Source organism: Salvelinus fontinalis, unplaced genomic scaffold (genome assembly GCF_029448725.1).
Source record: "Salvelinus fontinalis isolate EN_2023a unplaced genomic scaffold, ASM2944872v1 scaffold_0393, whole genome shotgun sequence".
Taxonomy (NCBI): Eukaryota; Metazoa; Chordata; class Actinopteri; order Salmoniformes; family Salmonidae; genus Salvelinus; species Salvelinus fontinalis.
In genome coordinates this window covers 6,394-19,723 of record NW_026600602.1, presented here as the reverse complement: position 1 = coordinate 19,723, position 13,330 = coordinate 6,394, and the positions used below count along the sequence as shown (strand labels likewise).

General features: G+C 43.2%; 1 protein-coding gene and 1 long non-coding RNA gene across 2 annotated transcripts; both read left to right on the top strand.

Annotated features, from left to right (window-relative positions):
• Positions 1–1,042: 1,042 nt before the first annotated feature.
• On the top strand, positions 1,043–5,319 carry LOC129845867 (zinc finger protein 239-like). The gene is made up of 2 exons (XM_055913791.1): positions 1,043–1,510; positions 4,069–5,319. Exons 1-2 carry the CDS (start codon positions 1,186–1,188, stop codon positions 4,680–4,682), a joined length of 939 nt encoding a protein of 312 aa, XP_055769766.1. The 5' UTR covers positions 1,043–1,185; the 3' UTR covers positions 4,683–5,319.
• Positions 5,320–10,760: 5,441 nt separating this feature from the next.
• LOC129845863 (uncharacterized) lies at positions 10,761–11,856 on the top strand. Its single transcript, XR_008758137.1, has 3 exons — positions 10,761–10,856; positions 10,968–11,271; positions 11,406–11,856. It is a non-coding gene; the product is annotated as an uncharacterized LOC129845863 (long non-coding RNA).
• The last annotated feature ends 1,474 nt before the right edge of the window (positions 11,857–13,330 follow it).

The following is a 13,330-nucleotide window of genomic DNA, read 5'->3' as shown; positions in this document are numbered from 1 at the left end:
CCAGCTAGCTAACATTAGCTATATGCAGTTATCTTAGCCAACTAGATAACGTTAGCTATATGCAGTTATCTTAGCAAGCCAGCTAATGTTAGCTATATGCAGTTATCTTAGCCAGCTAACATTAGCTATATGCAGTTATCTTAGCCAGCTAACATTAGCTATATGCAGTTAACTTAGCCAGCCAGCTAACATTAGCTATATGCAGTTATGTTAGCCAGCTAGCTAACATTAGCTATATGCAGTTATCTTAGCCAGCTAGCTAACATTAGCTATATGCAGTTATCTTAGCCAGCTAGCTAACATTAGCTATATGCAGTTATCTTAGCCAGCCAGCTAACGTTAGCTATATGCAGTTATCTTAGCCAGCCAGCTAACGTTAGCTATATGCAGTTATCTTAGCCAGCCAGCTAACATGAGCTATATGCAGTTATCTTAGCAAGCCAGCTAATGTTAGCTATATGCAGTTATCTTAGCCAGCTAACATTAGCTATATGCAGTTAACTTAGCCAGCCAGCTAACATTAGCAATATGCAGTAATATTAGCCAGGCAGCTAACATTAGCTATATGCAGTTATCTATATGCAGTTAGCCAGCCAGCTAACGTTAGCTATTTGGCCAACTAGCTATTAGCCTAACCAGCGTAGCCAACCAGCACGGTTATGGTCAGCGAGACCAACTACCGGAGAAAAAGTTACAAAACTCCCGTAGTCTAATTCACAGAAAACATGCTGAAAAGTAGTGATGGGGAAACAAAGCTTCCTGAATCATTGTCTCTTTCCAGCCAATTGTGTCAAAAATAGGTTCATTACTCAAGGCTTTGAGAATTTAGAATTTAGAACAGCCACATTTTATAGATGAAGTCACACGTCGTAGCAGCGCAGCCATTATATCATATATTAAACCACTGGCCGTGTTCGAGAGCATCAAATCCATGCTGCGTTGTGGGTAAACGGTGACTGGCTGACTGATTTATAAATAATAATGAGTAGTTATTTAGGATGCAAGGTGATTTGTAAATTAGTCAGTCGGCAGTCAGCAGCCACCTGCACTGTCGGCTGCAATGTCGAACGAGCCCAATACCAAACCAATCAGGTGTTCGACGAAATGATTCTTCAGACGTCATTGATCACGTGCTGCTGATAAAGTGACACTCCTTTGAATTATACCGCTTAGCGACTTCAGTACATGCCTCATAGCTCCAGTCTCAAACTTAACCTCGTTCCTGTTGAAGAAGAGGCGGTCTGCTGGATGGAGAAAGAAGCTCTCGTGAAAGAGGGAGAGGAGGAAGAGGGGGCTGTTATACAAAAACAAGTAGAAGGTGAGGCTGTTACCGTGAAAGAAGTAGAGAAAGACGTTACAGAGGAAGAGGAGGACGACGACGTTTCAGTGAAAGAAGAGGAGGGTGAGATGACTGTCACATCGAAAAATGAAGAGGACGAAACTGGATATCTGGTCCCGGTTTCCCAAACGCATCTTCAGGCATCCGGGTCTAAAGATGAACGTAACACTCGTAAGTACTGTCTTAAAAACAGAGGCACAAACTCTGCTGTTGTTGAACTGATGTTTGTTGTTAAAGGGGAAATGTGCAATTGCTACATCCATATTTTGACTTTAAATTATTTATTTATAGCCATTGATTCTTGAAGAATATAACACATGCCTCATGAGCTTAGTTCAACTGTTTTTACCCCATCAGAACCCCAAATAAGCTTTTTTTACTCCAATGTTTAGAAACAATGTAAGTCAACACTGTATAGCCTCACCATGGTTAAAACTATAATGTTGATATCATGGATGGTCAGTCCTTGTATCCATCGGTCTGTCTATGAATTAGAGAGTAGTTACATTTCTCCAGCCCCATCCATCATCTTATTACCAAAACAGGGGTGGAATTATGGCTTTGTTATTGGTTGAACTGCAGATTGATTGATTGATTGATTGTTGAGTGGCTTTTTAAAAGGGCAACCTAGTTTTTAAACAAACAAAATGGCTGCCCAGAGTCCTGAGCTGTGTTAGAATACTCATACTAACTGCACTATTTGTGATGTTAATTGAGTATATAGTCTGCTTATTGGTCATAGTATGATGTAGTTAGTATGCCAAAAGTTCCCGGATGTCATACTAAATTCGCCAAAATAGGACGTATACACGCAGTACTTTAGGGCCCATAATGCAATTCTTCCGGAAATGGGCGTGGCTTCAACATTTTCAGATTTGAAGAAAATGGGGGAAAATATGCAGCCGAAGTCCAACGAGAGAGCGAATACAAATGAACTGCTTTACAAATCGTCCCAGTCTGTTACCACAGAAGGGGTCTGTTTGTCCCATTTCCAGCAAGGTTACGAGGCGCTTTGTCATTTCCAGAGTCAGTTTATTTTGGTAGTGTCCATATGTAGCTTGTTTTTGGTCACAGAATGGCTGAATAAGTGCAACATTTTACCTGGAGCTAACTGTGCAGAATATAGCACATGTCGAATGACTTTAGCTTCCCTCCAGGCCTGAGGGAACACGCTCTCTAGTAGGCTTAAATTAAAGATACGGAAAATAGGAGTGCCAATATAGTCCGCTATTATCCTCAGTCATTTTCCATCTAGATTGTCAGACCCCGGTGGCTTGTCATTGTTGATAGACAACAATACTTTTTTCACCTCTTCCACACTGACTTTACGGAATTCTAAATTACAATGCTTGTATTTCATAATTTGGTCAGATATACTTGGATGTGTAGTATCAGCCTTTGTTGCTGGTATGTCATGCCTAAGTTTGCTAATCTTGCCAATGAAAAAATCATAAAGTAGTGGGCTTTGATGAATGAGTCATCTGATTCAGTTAATTTTTGCCCAAAATTTTATGTAAGGTTCTCCAAAGCTTTTTACTATCATTCTTTATGTCATTTATCTTTGTTTCATTGTGTCGTTTTTCTTCTTTTTCTTCAGTTTAGTCACATGATTTCTCAATTTGCAGGATGTTTGCCAATCGGTTGTACAGCCAGACTTATTTGCCATTCCTTTTGCCTCATCCCTCTCGACCAAACCATTTTTCAATTCCTCATCAATCCACTGGGATTTAACAGCTTTTAGTCATTTTCTTAATGGGTGCATGCTTATTAGTAACTGGAATAAGCAATTTCATAAATGCGTGCAGCGTCTGGTTGCTCCTCATTACATACCACAGAGCAGCAAATATTCTTTACATCATCAACATAGGAATCACCCGTTTTTATTAAATAATTGAGACACACAAATGACTGGAGGGAACCAGAGATCAAGATAGCCTAACCATAAGAAAAAAACTCTTCCTTAGCATTCTCCTCACGCTGCGGCTGGCCTTCGTAAATTCTGACGTTATGCTCCTGAAGTTTCCAGTAATAGTCTACAACAGCAGTCAGCAACCTTTCACATTCACAATCACATTGGCTGCTCATGGCCTGTCTACATAGTTGATACAATGGTTCAAGTTCTATCACCTAGGTCGGTCCGAAACTTGATATAAAATATTCTGGGCCCTGAGAGTTTCCCGCGCCAGTGAGTTTGGGACAGACACAGCTGTCGGCTATTTGTATAAGGGATAAGAAGTAATCAGGTATTTTATGACATTTCCACTGGATCAGAGCATTACATTTTTCCCTTTCATGTCAAGTGGCTAACAATAACATAGACCTACTGTAGGACCCATAACGTCACCTAACAACAACATAGACCTACTGTAGCACCCATTACTTCACCTAACAATAACATAGACCTACTGTAGGACCCATAACTTCACCTAACAACAACATAGACCTACAGAAAGGTGCCTATATTGGAGACCAAAAGTTGTCTGGCACACTGCTTATGATTTCAACAACTTTAAAACGTATTTCTAGCCTACAATCGTCGATGTTACTAATGGGAAAACAAGACAAATATGACTTGTTGTTCACTTGACTGTCTTAAGACAATTGTCAAATAATGAACATTCATTACAGATGTCATTGTTTGTACAACATCATGGCTACACATCACCTTTTACAGTGGATTTCTGCTGTTGTGGGCCTTAAACCACCTGTCTGACTTATTGTTCACACAGGAAAGAGATGTAACTATCGTGGATCCTCTGGGGAGCCTCAACAACCTCATGATGCTGAAGATGCAGAGAAGAGTCTCTCCACGTCGAAACCCCAGCAGAGACCCACAGGGAAGAAATCTCATTGCTGCTCTGACTGTGGGAAAGGTTTCAAATATTCATCAGACCTTAAAATACACCAGAGAACACACACAGGAGAGAAACCTTATAGCTGTGATCAATGTGGGAAGAGTTTTACTCAGCTAAACAGCCTGATAGTACACCAGCGGACACACACAGGAGAGAAATCTTATAGCTGTGATCAATGTGGGAAGAGATTTTCAACATCTGGCCAGCTGACTTCACACCAGAGAACACACACTGGAGAGAAACCTTATAGCTGTGATCAATGTGGGATGAGTTTTACTCACCTAACCAACCTGATAGTGCACCAGAGAACACACACAGGAGAGAAGCCTTATAGCTGTGATCAATGTGAGAAGAGTTTTCCTACATCTAGCCATCTGACTTCACACCAGAGGAAACACACAGGAGAGAAACCTCATAGCTGTGATCAATGTGACAAGAGATACTCTGATAAAAGATCTCTGATCAAACATCAGAAAATACATACATGAAGAAGTTGTTTCATGATATCAATGAAATAATGTCACAATGTAGAATGTTTTAACATTGTAGTAGGAGTATTTTAATGATGTTCTACCTTATACTTTGCCCTGTTCAATTGATTGCAGTATGATATGTATATTAGCCTCAGGGGGAAATCCAGGCTCTGAATTGAAAGAGTATTATTTAACAAAAAGTGACTAACAAAAAAAGAGCTGTGTTACACTTACTGCGTTGGTGACCCACTTTAATCAAAATGCAGCACTTCAAAATGTAGCCAGCTGTTTTCTACAAGTTGAAAAAGCTGCTTGTTTAAAACAATACATGTAAGATGATAATTGTTGCAGATGTTTGTGTATATACACACATGAAAGCAGTATAATAAATTGATCTATAATCAATTTTATTAACAATCTGACAAAACTCCAGTATTTCTTGACAACATTCAAGTGCTAATTGTCTTTAGTCCACTACTGAAGAAGCATGACTCAAATCACCTCATATTTCAAACATTCAGCCTGACAAAATATACATCTTTTATTTATTTACAAGGACAATACTATCCCATTTTGGAAACGTTACATGGACAATACTATCCCATTTTGGAAACGTTACATGGACAATACTATCCCATTTTGGAAACGTTACATGGACAATACTATCCCATTTTGGAAACGTTACATGGACAATACTATCCCATTTTGGAAACGTTACATGGACAATACTATCCCATTTTGGAAACGTTACATGGACAATACTATCCCATTTTGGAAACGTTACATTTACATTTTACATTTAAGTCATTTAGCAGACGCTCTTATCCAGAGCGACTTACAAATTGGTGCATTCACCTTATGACATCCAGTGGAACAGCCACTTTACAATAGTGCATCAGATCTTTTAAGGGAGGGGGGGGGGGGGGGGGGGGCAGAAGGATTGCTTTATCCTAGGTATTCCTTGAAGAGGTGGGGTTTCAGGTGTCTCCGGAAGGTGGTGATTGACTCCGCTGTCCTGGCGTCGTGAGGGAGTTTGTTCCACCATTGGGGGGCCAGAGCAGCGAACAGTTTTGACTGGGCTGAGCGGGAACTGTACTTCCTCAGTGGTAGGGAGGCGAGCAGGCCAGAGGTGGATGAACGCAGTGCCCTTGTTTGGGTGTAGGGCCTGATCAGAGCCTGAAGGTACTGAGGTGCCGTTCCCCTCACAGCTCCGTAGGCAAGCACCATGGTCTTGTAGCGGATGCGAGCTTCAACTGGAAGCCAGTGGAGAGAGCGGAGGAGCGGGGTGACGTGAGAGAACTTGGGAAGGTTGAACACCAGACGGGCTGCGGCGTTCTGGATGAGTTGTAGGGGTTTAATGGCACAGGCAGGGAGCCCAGCCAGCAGCGAGTTGCAGTAATCCAGACGGGAGATGACAAGTGCCTGGATTAGGACCTGCGCCGCTTCCTGTGTGAGGCAGGGTCGTACTCTGCGGATGTTGTAGAGCATGAACCTACAGGAACGGGCCACCGCCTTGATGTTGGTGGAGAACGACAGGGTGTTGTCCAGGATCACGCCAAGGTTCTTAGCGCTCTGGGAGGAGGACACAATGGAGTTGTGGACCGTGATGGCGAGATCATGGAACGGACAGTCCTTCCCCGGGAGGAAGAGCAGCTCCGTCTTGCCGAGGTTCAGCTTGAGGTGGTGATCCGTCATCCACACTGATATGTCTGCCAGACATGCAGAGATGCGATTCGCCACCTGGTCATCAGAAGGGGGAAAGGAGAAGATTAATTGTGTGTCGTCTGCATAGCAATGATAGGAGAGACCATGTGAGGTTATGACAGAGCCAAGTGACTTGGTGTATAGCGAGAATAGGAGAGGGCCTAGAACAGAGCCCTGGGGGACACCAGTGGTGAGAGCGCGTGGTGAGGAGACAGATTCTCGCCACGCCACCTGGTAGGAGCGACCTGTCAGGTAGGACGCAATCCAAGCGTGGGCCGTGCCGGAGATGCCCAACTCGGAGAGGGTGGAGAGGAGGATCTGATGGTTCACAGTATCGAAGGCAGCCGATAGGTCTAGAAGGATGAGAGCAGAGGAGAGAGAGTTAGCTTTAGCAGTGCGGAGCGCCTCCGTGATACAGAGAAGAGCAGTCTCAGTTGAGTGACTAGTCTTGAAACCTGACTGATTTGGATCAAGAAGGTCATTCTGAGAGAGATAGCAGGAGAGCTGGCCAAGGACGGCACGTTCAAGAGTTTTGGAGAGAAAAGAAAGAAGGGATACTGGTCTGTAGTTGTTGACATCGGAGGGATCGAGTGTAGGTTTTTTCAGAAGGGGTGCAACTCTCGCTCTCTTGAAGACGGAAGGGACGTAGCCAGCGGTCAAGGATGAGTTGATGAGCGAGGTGAGGTAAGGTAGAAGGTCTCCGGAAATGGTCTGGAGAAGAGAGGAGGGGATAGGGTCAAGCGGGCAGGTTGTTGGGCGGCCGGCCGTCACAAGACGCGAGATTTCATCTGGAGAGAGAGGGGAGAAAGAGGTCAAAGCACAGGGTTGGGCAGTGTGAGCAGAACCAGCGGTGTCGTTTGACTTAGCGAACGAGGATCGGATGTCGTCGACCTTCTTTTCAAAATGGTTGACGAAGTCGTCTGCAGAGAGGGAGGAGGGGGGGGGGAGGGGGAGGAGGATTCAGGAGGGAGGAGAAGGTGGCAAAGAGCTTCCTAGGGTTAGAGGCAGATGCTTGGAATTTAGAGTGGTAGAAAGTGGCTTTAGCAGCAGAGACAGAAGAGGAAAATGTAGAGAGGAGGGAGTGAAAGGATGCCAGGTCCGCAGGGAGGCGAGTTTTCCTCCATTTCCGCTCGGCTGCCCGGAGCCCTGTTCTGTGAGCTCGCAATGAGTCGTCGAGCCACGGAGCGGGAGGGGAGGACCGAGCCGGCCTGGAGGATAGGGGACATAGAGAGTCAAAGGATGCAGAAAGGGAGGAGAGGAGGGTTGAGGAGGCAGAATCAGGAGATAGGTTGGAGAAGGTTTGGGCAGAGGGAAGAGATGATAGGATGGAAGAGGAGAGAGTAGCGGGGGAGAGAGAGCGGAGGTTGGGACGGCGCGATACCATCCGAGTAGGGGCAGTGTGGGAAGTGTTGGATGAGAGCGAGAGGGAGAAGGATACAAGGTAGTGGTCGGAGACTTGGAGGGGAGTTGCAATGAGGTTAGTGGAAGAACAGCATCTAGTAAAGATGAGGTCAAGCGTATTGCCTGCCTTGTGAGTAGGGGGGGAAGGTGAGAGGGTGAGGTCAAAAGAGGAGAGGAGTGGAAAGAAGGAGGCAGAGAGGAATGAGTCAAAGGTAGACATGGGGAGGTTAAAGTCACCCAGAACTGTGAGAGGTGAGCCGTCCTCAGGAAAGGAGCTTATCAAGGCATCAAGCTCATTGATGAACTCTCCAAGGGAACCTGGAGGGCGATAAATGATAAGGATGTTAAGCTTGAAAGGGCTGGTAACTGTGACAGCATGGAATTCAAAGGAGGCGATAGACAGATGGGTAAGGGGAGAAAGAGAGAATGACCACTTGGGAGAGATGAGGATCCCGGTGCCACCACCCCGCTGACCAGAAGGTCTCGGGGTGTGCGAGAACACGTGGGCAGACGAAGAGAGAGCAGTAGGAGTAGCAGTGTTATCTGTGGTGAGCCATGTTTCCGTCAGTGCCAGGAAGTCGAGGGACTGGAGGGACGCATAGGCTGAGATGAGCTCTGCCTTGTTGGCCGCAGATCGGCAGTTCCAGAGGCTACCGGAGACCTGGAACTCCACGTGGGTCGTGCGGGCTGGGACCACCAGGTTAGGGTGGGCGCGGCCACGCGGTGCGAAGCGTTTGTATGGTCTGTGCAGAGAGGAGAGAACAGGGATAGACAGACACATGGTTGACAGGCTACAGAAGAGGCTACGCTAATGCAAAGGAGATTAGAATGACAAGTGGGCTACACGTCTCGAATGTTCAGAAAGTTAAGCTTACGTTGCAAAAAATAAGAATAAAATACAAGATCTTATTGACTAAAATGATATAGTACTGCTGGCTGGTGAAGTAGCCTGGCTAGCAGTGGCTACGTTGTTGAAAGTGAAGCTGGCTAGGTAACCTCGACAATTTCACTAAATTTCTCTAAACTACACAATTATCATGGATACAAGGACAGGAAAGACAACTAGCTAACACTACGCTAATCAAGTCGTTCCTATTGTAATGTAAGTTTCTACAGTGCTGCTATTCGGTAGAAGTTGGCTAGCTAGCAGTGTTGGCTAGGTAGGAGGACGGCAGCGCGGGAGGCGAAAAATAGCTGGCTAGCTAACCGATAATTACTCAAAGCTACACAATTATCTTAGATAGAAAGATAGCAAAGAAAACTATGTAGCTAGCTAACACTACACAAGTCAAGTCGTTCCGTTGTAATGTAATCGTTTCTACAGTGCTGCTAATCGGTGGCTAGCTGGCTAGCTAGCAGGGTTGACTACGTTACGTTAGGGCGAGAATACCTGGCTAGCGAACCTCAGCGAACCTTGATAACTACACAATTATCACCGATACAAAGACGGCTATGTAGCCAGCTAAGTAGCTAGCTAAGATCGAACAAATACAAATCAAAGATAGCAAAGACAACTGTGTAGTCAGCCAACACTACACTGATCAAGTCGTTCCGTTGTAATGCACTCGTTTCTACAATGCTGCTATTCGGTGGCAAGCTGGCTAGCTAGCAGTGTTTGGCTACGTTGCGTTATGTTAGGGCGAAAATAGCTGGCTGGCGAACCTCAATAACTACACAATTATGTTTGATGCAAAGACGGCTATGTAGCTAGCTAAGATCAAACAAATCAAACCGTTGTACTGTAGTGAAAATGAAAATCAGACCGTTGTACTATAATGAAAAGTTTATACTACTATTCGGTAGACGGTGGACGTTTGCTAGCTACTGGGCAGATAGCAGTGTGGACTACGATAGACGACGGAATACGATAATTACGCAATTATCTTTTATACACAGACGGCTAAGTAGCTAGCTAAGAAGAAATTGCTAAGGTTAGACAAATTAAACCGTTGTACTATAATGAAATGTAATGAAAATGAAATGAAAATTTATACTACCTGCAGAGCGAATGCAAATGCAGGACAATACTATCCCAGTTTGGAAACGTTACATGGACAATACTGTCCCAGTTTGGAAACGTTACATGGACAATACTGTCCCATTTTGGAAACGTTACATGTACAATACTATCCCATTTTGGTAACGTTACATGGACAATACTATCCCATTTTGGAAACGTTACATGGACAATACTATCCCATTTTGGAAACGTTACATGGACAATACTATCCCATTTTGGAAACGTTACATGGACAATACTGTCCCATTTTGGAAACGTTACATGGACAATACTGTCCCATTTTGGAAACGTTACATGGACAATACTATCCCATTTTGGAAACGGTACATGTACAATACTGTCCCATTTTGGAAACGTTGCATGTACAATACTGTCCCATTTTGGAAACGTTACATGGACAATACTATCCCATTTTGGAAACGTTACATGGACAATACTATCCCATTTTGGAAACGGTACATGGACAATACTATCCCATTTAGGAAACGTTACATGGACAATACTATCCCAGTTTGGAAACGTTGCATGGACAATACCGTCCCATTTTGGAGACGTTACATGTCCACCCCCTTTTGGAGGGAAATTAATATCTTAGATGGTAGCTGTAGATGGGATTCAAATGCATAATGGTATTAATACAGTGTCTAGACTACCTCTTTTGTATAAAGGCCCTTCAGAATCCAAACACAGTATTGCCACGCAGCAAAATGTTGCGTATAATCTTTCAAGTCAGCCTGATAAAATATTGAACAATTTGTGTACAAAGATATCTTGAAATGTGATATTAGGCCTGTATGGCAGTACTGTTACTGTATGGCAGTACTGTTACTGTATGGCAGTACTGTATTGGCTAGTGCTTTCTCCAATATGTTCTTCTATTTTACTTTCAATTGTATGTCGATGCCATTTATCTTTCAATATTTATTTAATATATATATATATATATATATATATATATATATATGTTTTAATGCTTGTAAGACTATTCTTTGACACATTTTCTCTTCCTTTGAAATTCTTATAGGACAGAACATGGACACAATGCAATTGGGATCAAGAAGAAGGTACAGATCTGTTGTAGGACAGCTGCATTTGAAGTGTACATTTAACCTACATAGCAGTCAATACAAACTGACATCTATTAGCATACAAATGTGTGCAAATGATCTTTTCAGATCTTCTCAGAAATGAATCAAGTCCATGGAATGGATATAGACAAAAAGATAATTCAAGGACTATCAGAGGTAGAGAGGCAAGGCAGGGGTGAGGACATCATCCTGCTATTTTGACAGTCCCTGAAGGAAATACAGAAGAGGGATTTGCTCTTATTCCTTCCCTTTCTCTAATGTATTTTCATAAAATTAGCAAGTGTAGTAAGATCGTTTCTTTACTTTACTAGGACTCGAGAGCACAGCAGTGATTCTGCTCTTGCCCAACCTCTTCAATGAGGACCCGAGTGGCCTTTATGTCCGTGACAAGGTATGCCTATGCACCAATCATCTGTTTCTTCATAAACATAGGTGTGCATGCTGATATAAAACTACAGCTGAACATTTGTTATGTTCTTTGTTTATTGTATGTGTATTAATCTTTTCTTACTTTTGTTGACACAGATTTCACCGCTCCTCACTCCTTTACTGCACATCGGCGGAAATCCATTTCACCATGAGAGTGAAATCCCGCTGGCCTTTGATGGGGAGAACATCCACGCCCTCGAGGACGTCCCCATGGGACATGGGGCTCTGCTAGGGCTGTATTTTAAAATTTATGTTCTAAAGTTACTGTGTTCTGGGGATAAGAGAAGTTGGGGTGAAGTTACCAGGGCCGGTCATAAAGATGGCAAACTTCCTAACATAACTAAGTGGATACGATATACACACTAAAGCTGAAAAATCTGTATTTAGCATCAAGTCTACAATATTGTTAGTTTACCCATGATTTATTTTTAATGTATGTTGTTTTTATTGTACATCATTATTTTAGATTTTTTAAATGTCATGAAAAGCACTATACAAAGTAAATGTATTATTTATTATGGTCTGACATGTCTGCAGAAATGTTGCAATTTTGTCATGCGTTTTTTTTTTGTAAATTGTTTTGTAAATATTAATTCACATTTGTGGTGTCACTAAATAAACAATTAATTATTTAAATCAATATTGTTATTATTCCCCCCCCCCCCCCAAAAAAAATAGAATGGAGGGTGGACAGGGATTTTTTTTTTATTAAAATATGTTTTTGTAATGCAGGGAGGGTGAGAGAGATTAAAGTAGATGTCACACGTCAAGATTTGATGGATGACCCTATGTGAGCCTATGTGACCGCTATGTGAACCTAAGGGGTTGCCTGTCAGGACATTCTGATGGTTAGGTGGGGGTCTTTGGGTAAGGGTCCAGTTGTCAGGTCAACCGGTAATGATTTATGACCCCAGCCTGATTTATGACCCTATGTAATGATTTATGACCCTATGTCCTGTTGTAGCAGGCATGCCCATATTTGGGCTTCCGGTCAGGACATCCTGGCCGGGGTGGGGGTCTTTGGGGTAAGTGTCAAGTTGTCAATGTCGTAAATCAGAAAAAGATCATGATTTATGACCCTATGTAGTGATTGATGCCCCAATGGTTTGTAGAAAGGGGGCATGCCCATATTTGGGCTTCCGGTCAGGACATCCTGATGGTTAGGGGGGGCTTTTTGGGGTAAGTAAGTGACCAGGTGTCATGTCAAACTGTTCCTGGATGTCTAGTGTTGGGGGTTGTTAATGAACATTTCAAAGAGGCTGGCTTTGCAGAAGCCTTATAAAGCCCCAAAACAATGCATGTTTAAGATTGTACAAGATAAACCCCCTGAATATTAAACAAAAATGACACATATGTCAATTTATGGTATGTTATGCTCGGCTTGTCATGAACCCAGTGAACAAAGCATTGAGGAAGTTCTGTGTGAAGCTCCAGAATGTTTTAAAGGATTTTTGGGTACGCGTGAGGGCCATATGTCTTACATATTCCAGCCGGAGGATTCTACGGTAAAGATCTTCAACGCCAGTGGCCCCAAACCCGTTTATCAGGCAAAACCTGGGAGTTTTTCTCCTGCTCTGGGCATGAGAGAATGGCTAAACATCAGGCTGGCTCTTTGTAAAATTGAACAGGTCCTGAGTGGCACAGCTGTGCCAGGCTATGCGTTGGAAGAACAGGTCTTCAGACGCAGTGATCTCAAGGCTCTAAGAATTGCTTCAATGGACTATAACCCGGACAACAAAGTGACAATTTTAGCCTGTGAAGTTTATGATGCGGGTAATGCTACAAAGTCTGTCAATTCTCCAGTAGCATCCAGAGCATGCAAAGATGTCAACTTTTTTATTCCTGTGTTTAGTTTTAAATGGGTGGATTATCCAATTTTCATAACACTTATGAATAAGCTGGACATTCTCTTCAAAAATCGCGAACAGTTAAGGCGCTGGCCTCGGCTTTTCTTGAGACATAGCCAGGACCAAAAGGCCCGACGTAGGATGTACCCCTGGAGTGAAAACTTACCAAGTGTT

Excerpts from the sequence above, each read along its gene's own strand:
- LOC129845867 (XM_055913791.1), top strand. The coding sequence starts at position 1,186 with ATGCCTCATAGCTCCAGTCTCAAACTTAACCTCGTTCCTGTTGAAGAA. Across the intron at positions 1,511-4,068 it reads TAAAGATGAACGTAACACTC|GAAAGAGATGTAACTATCGT; the intron begins GTAAGTACTGTC and ends TTGTTCACACAG.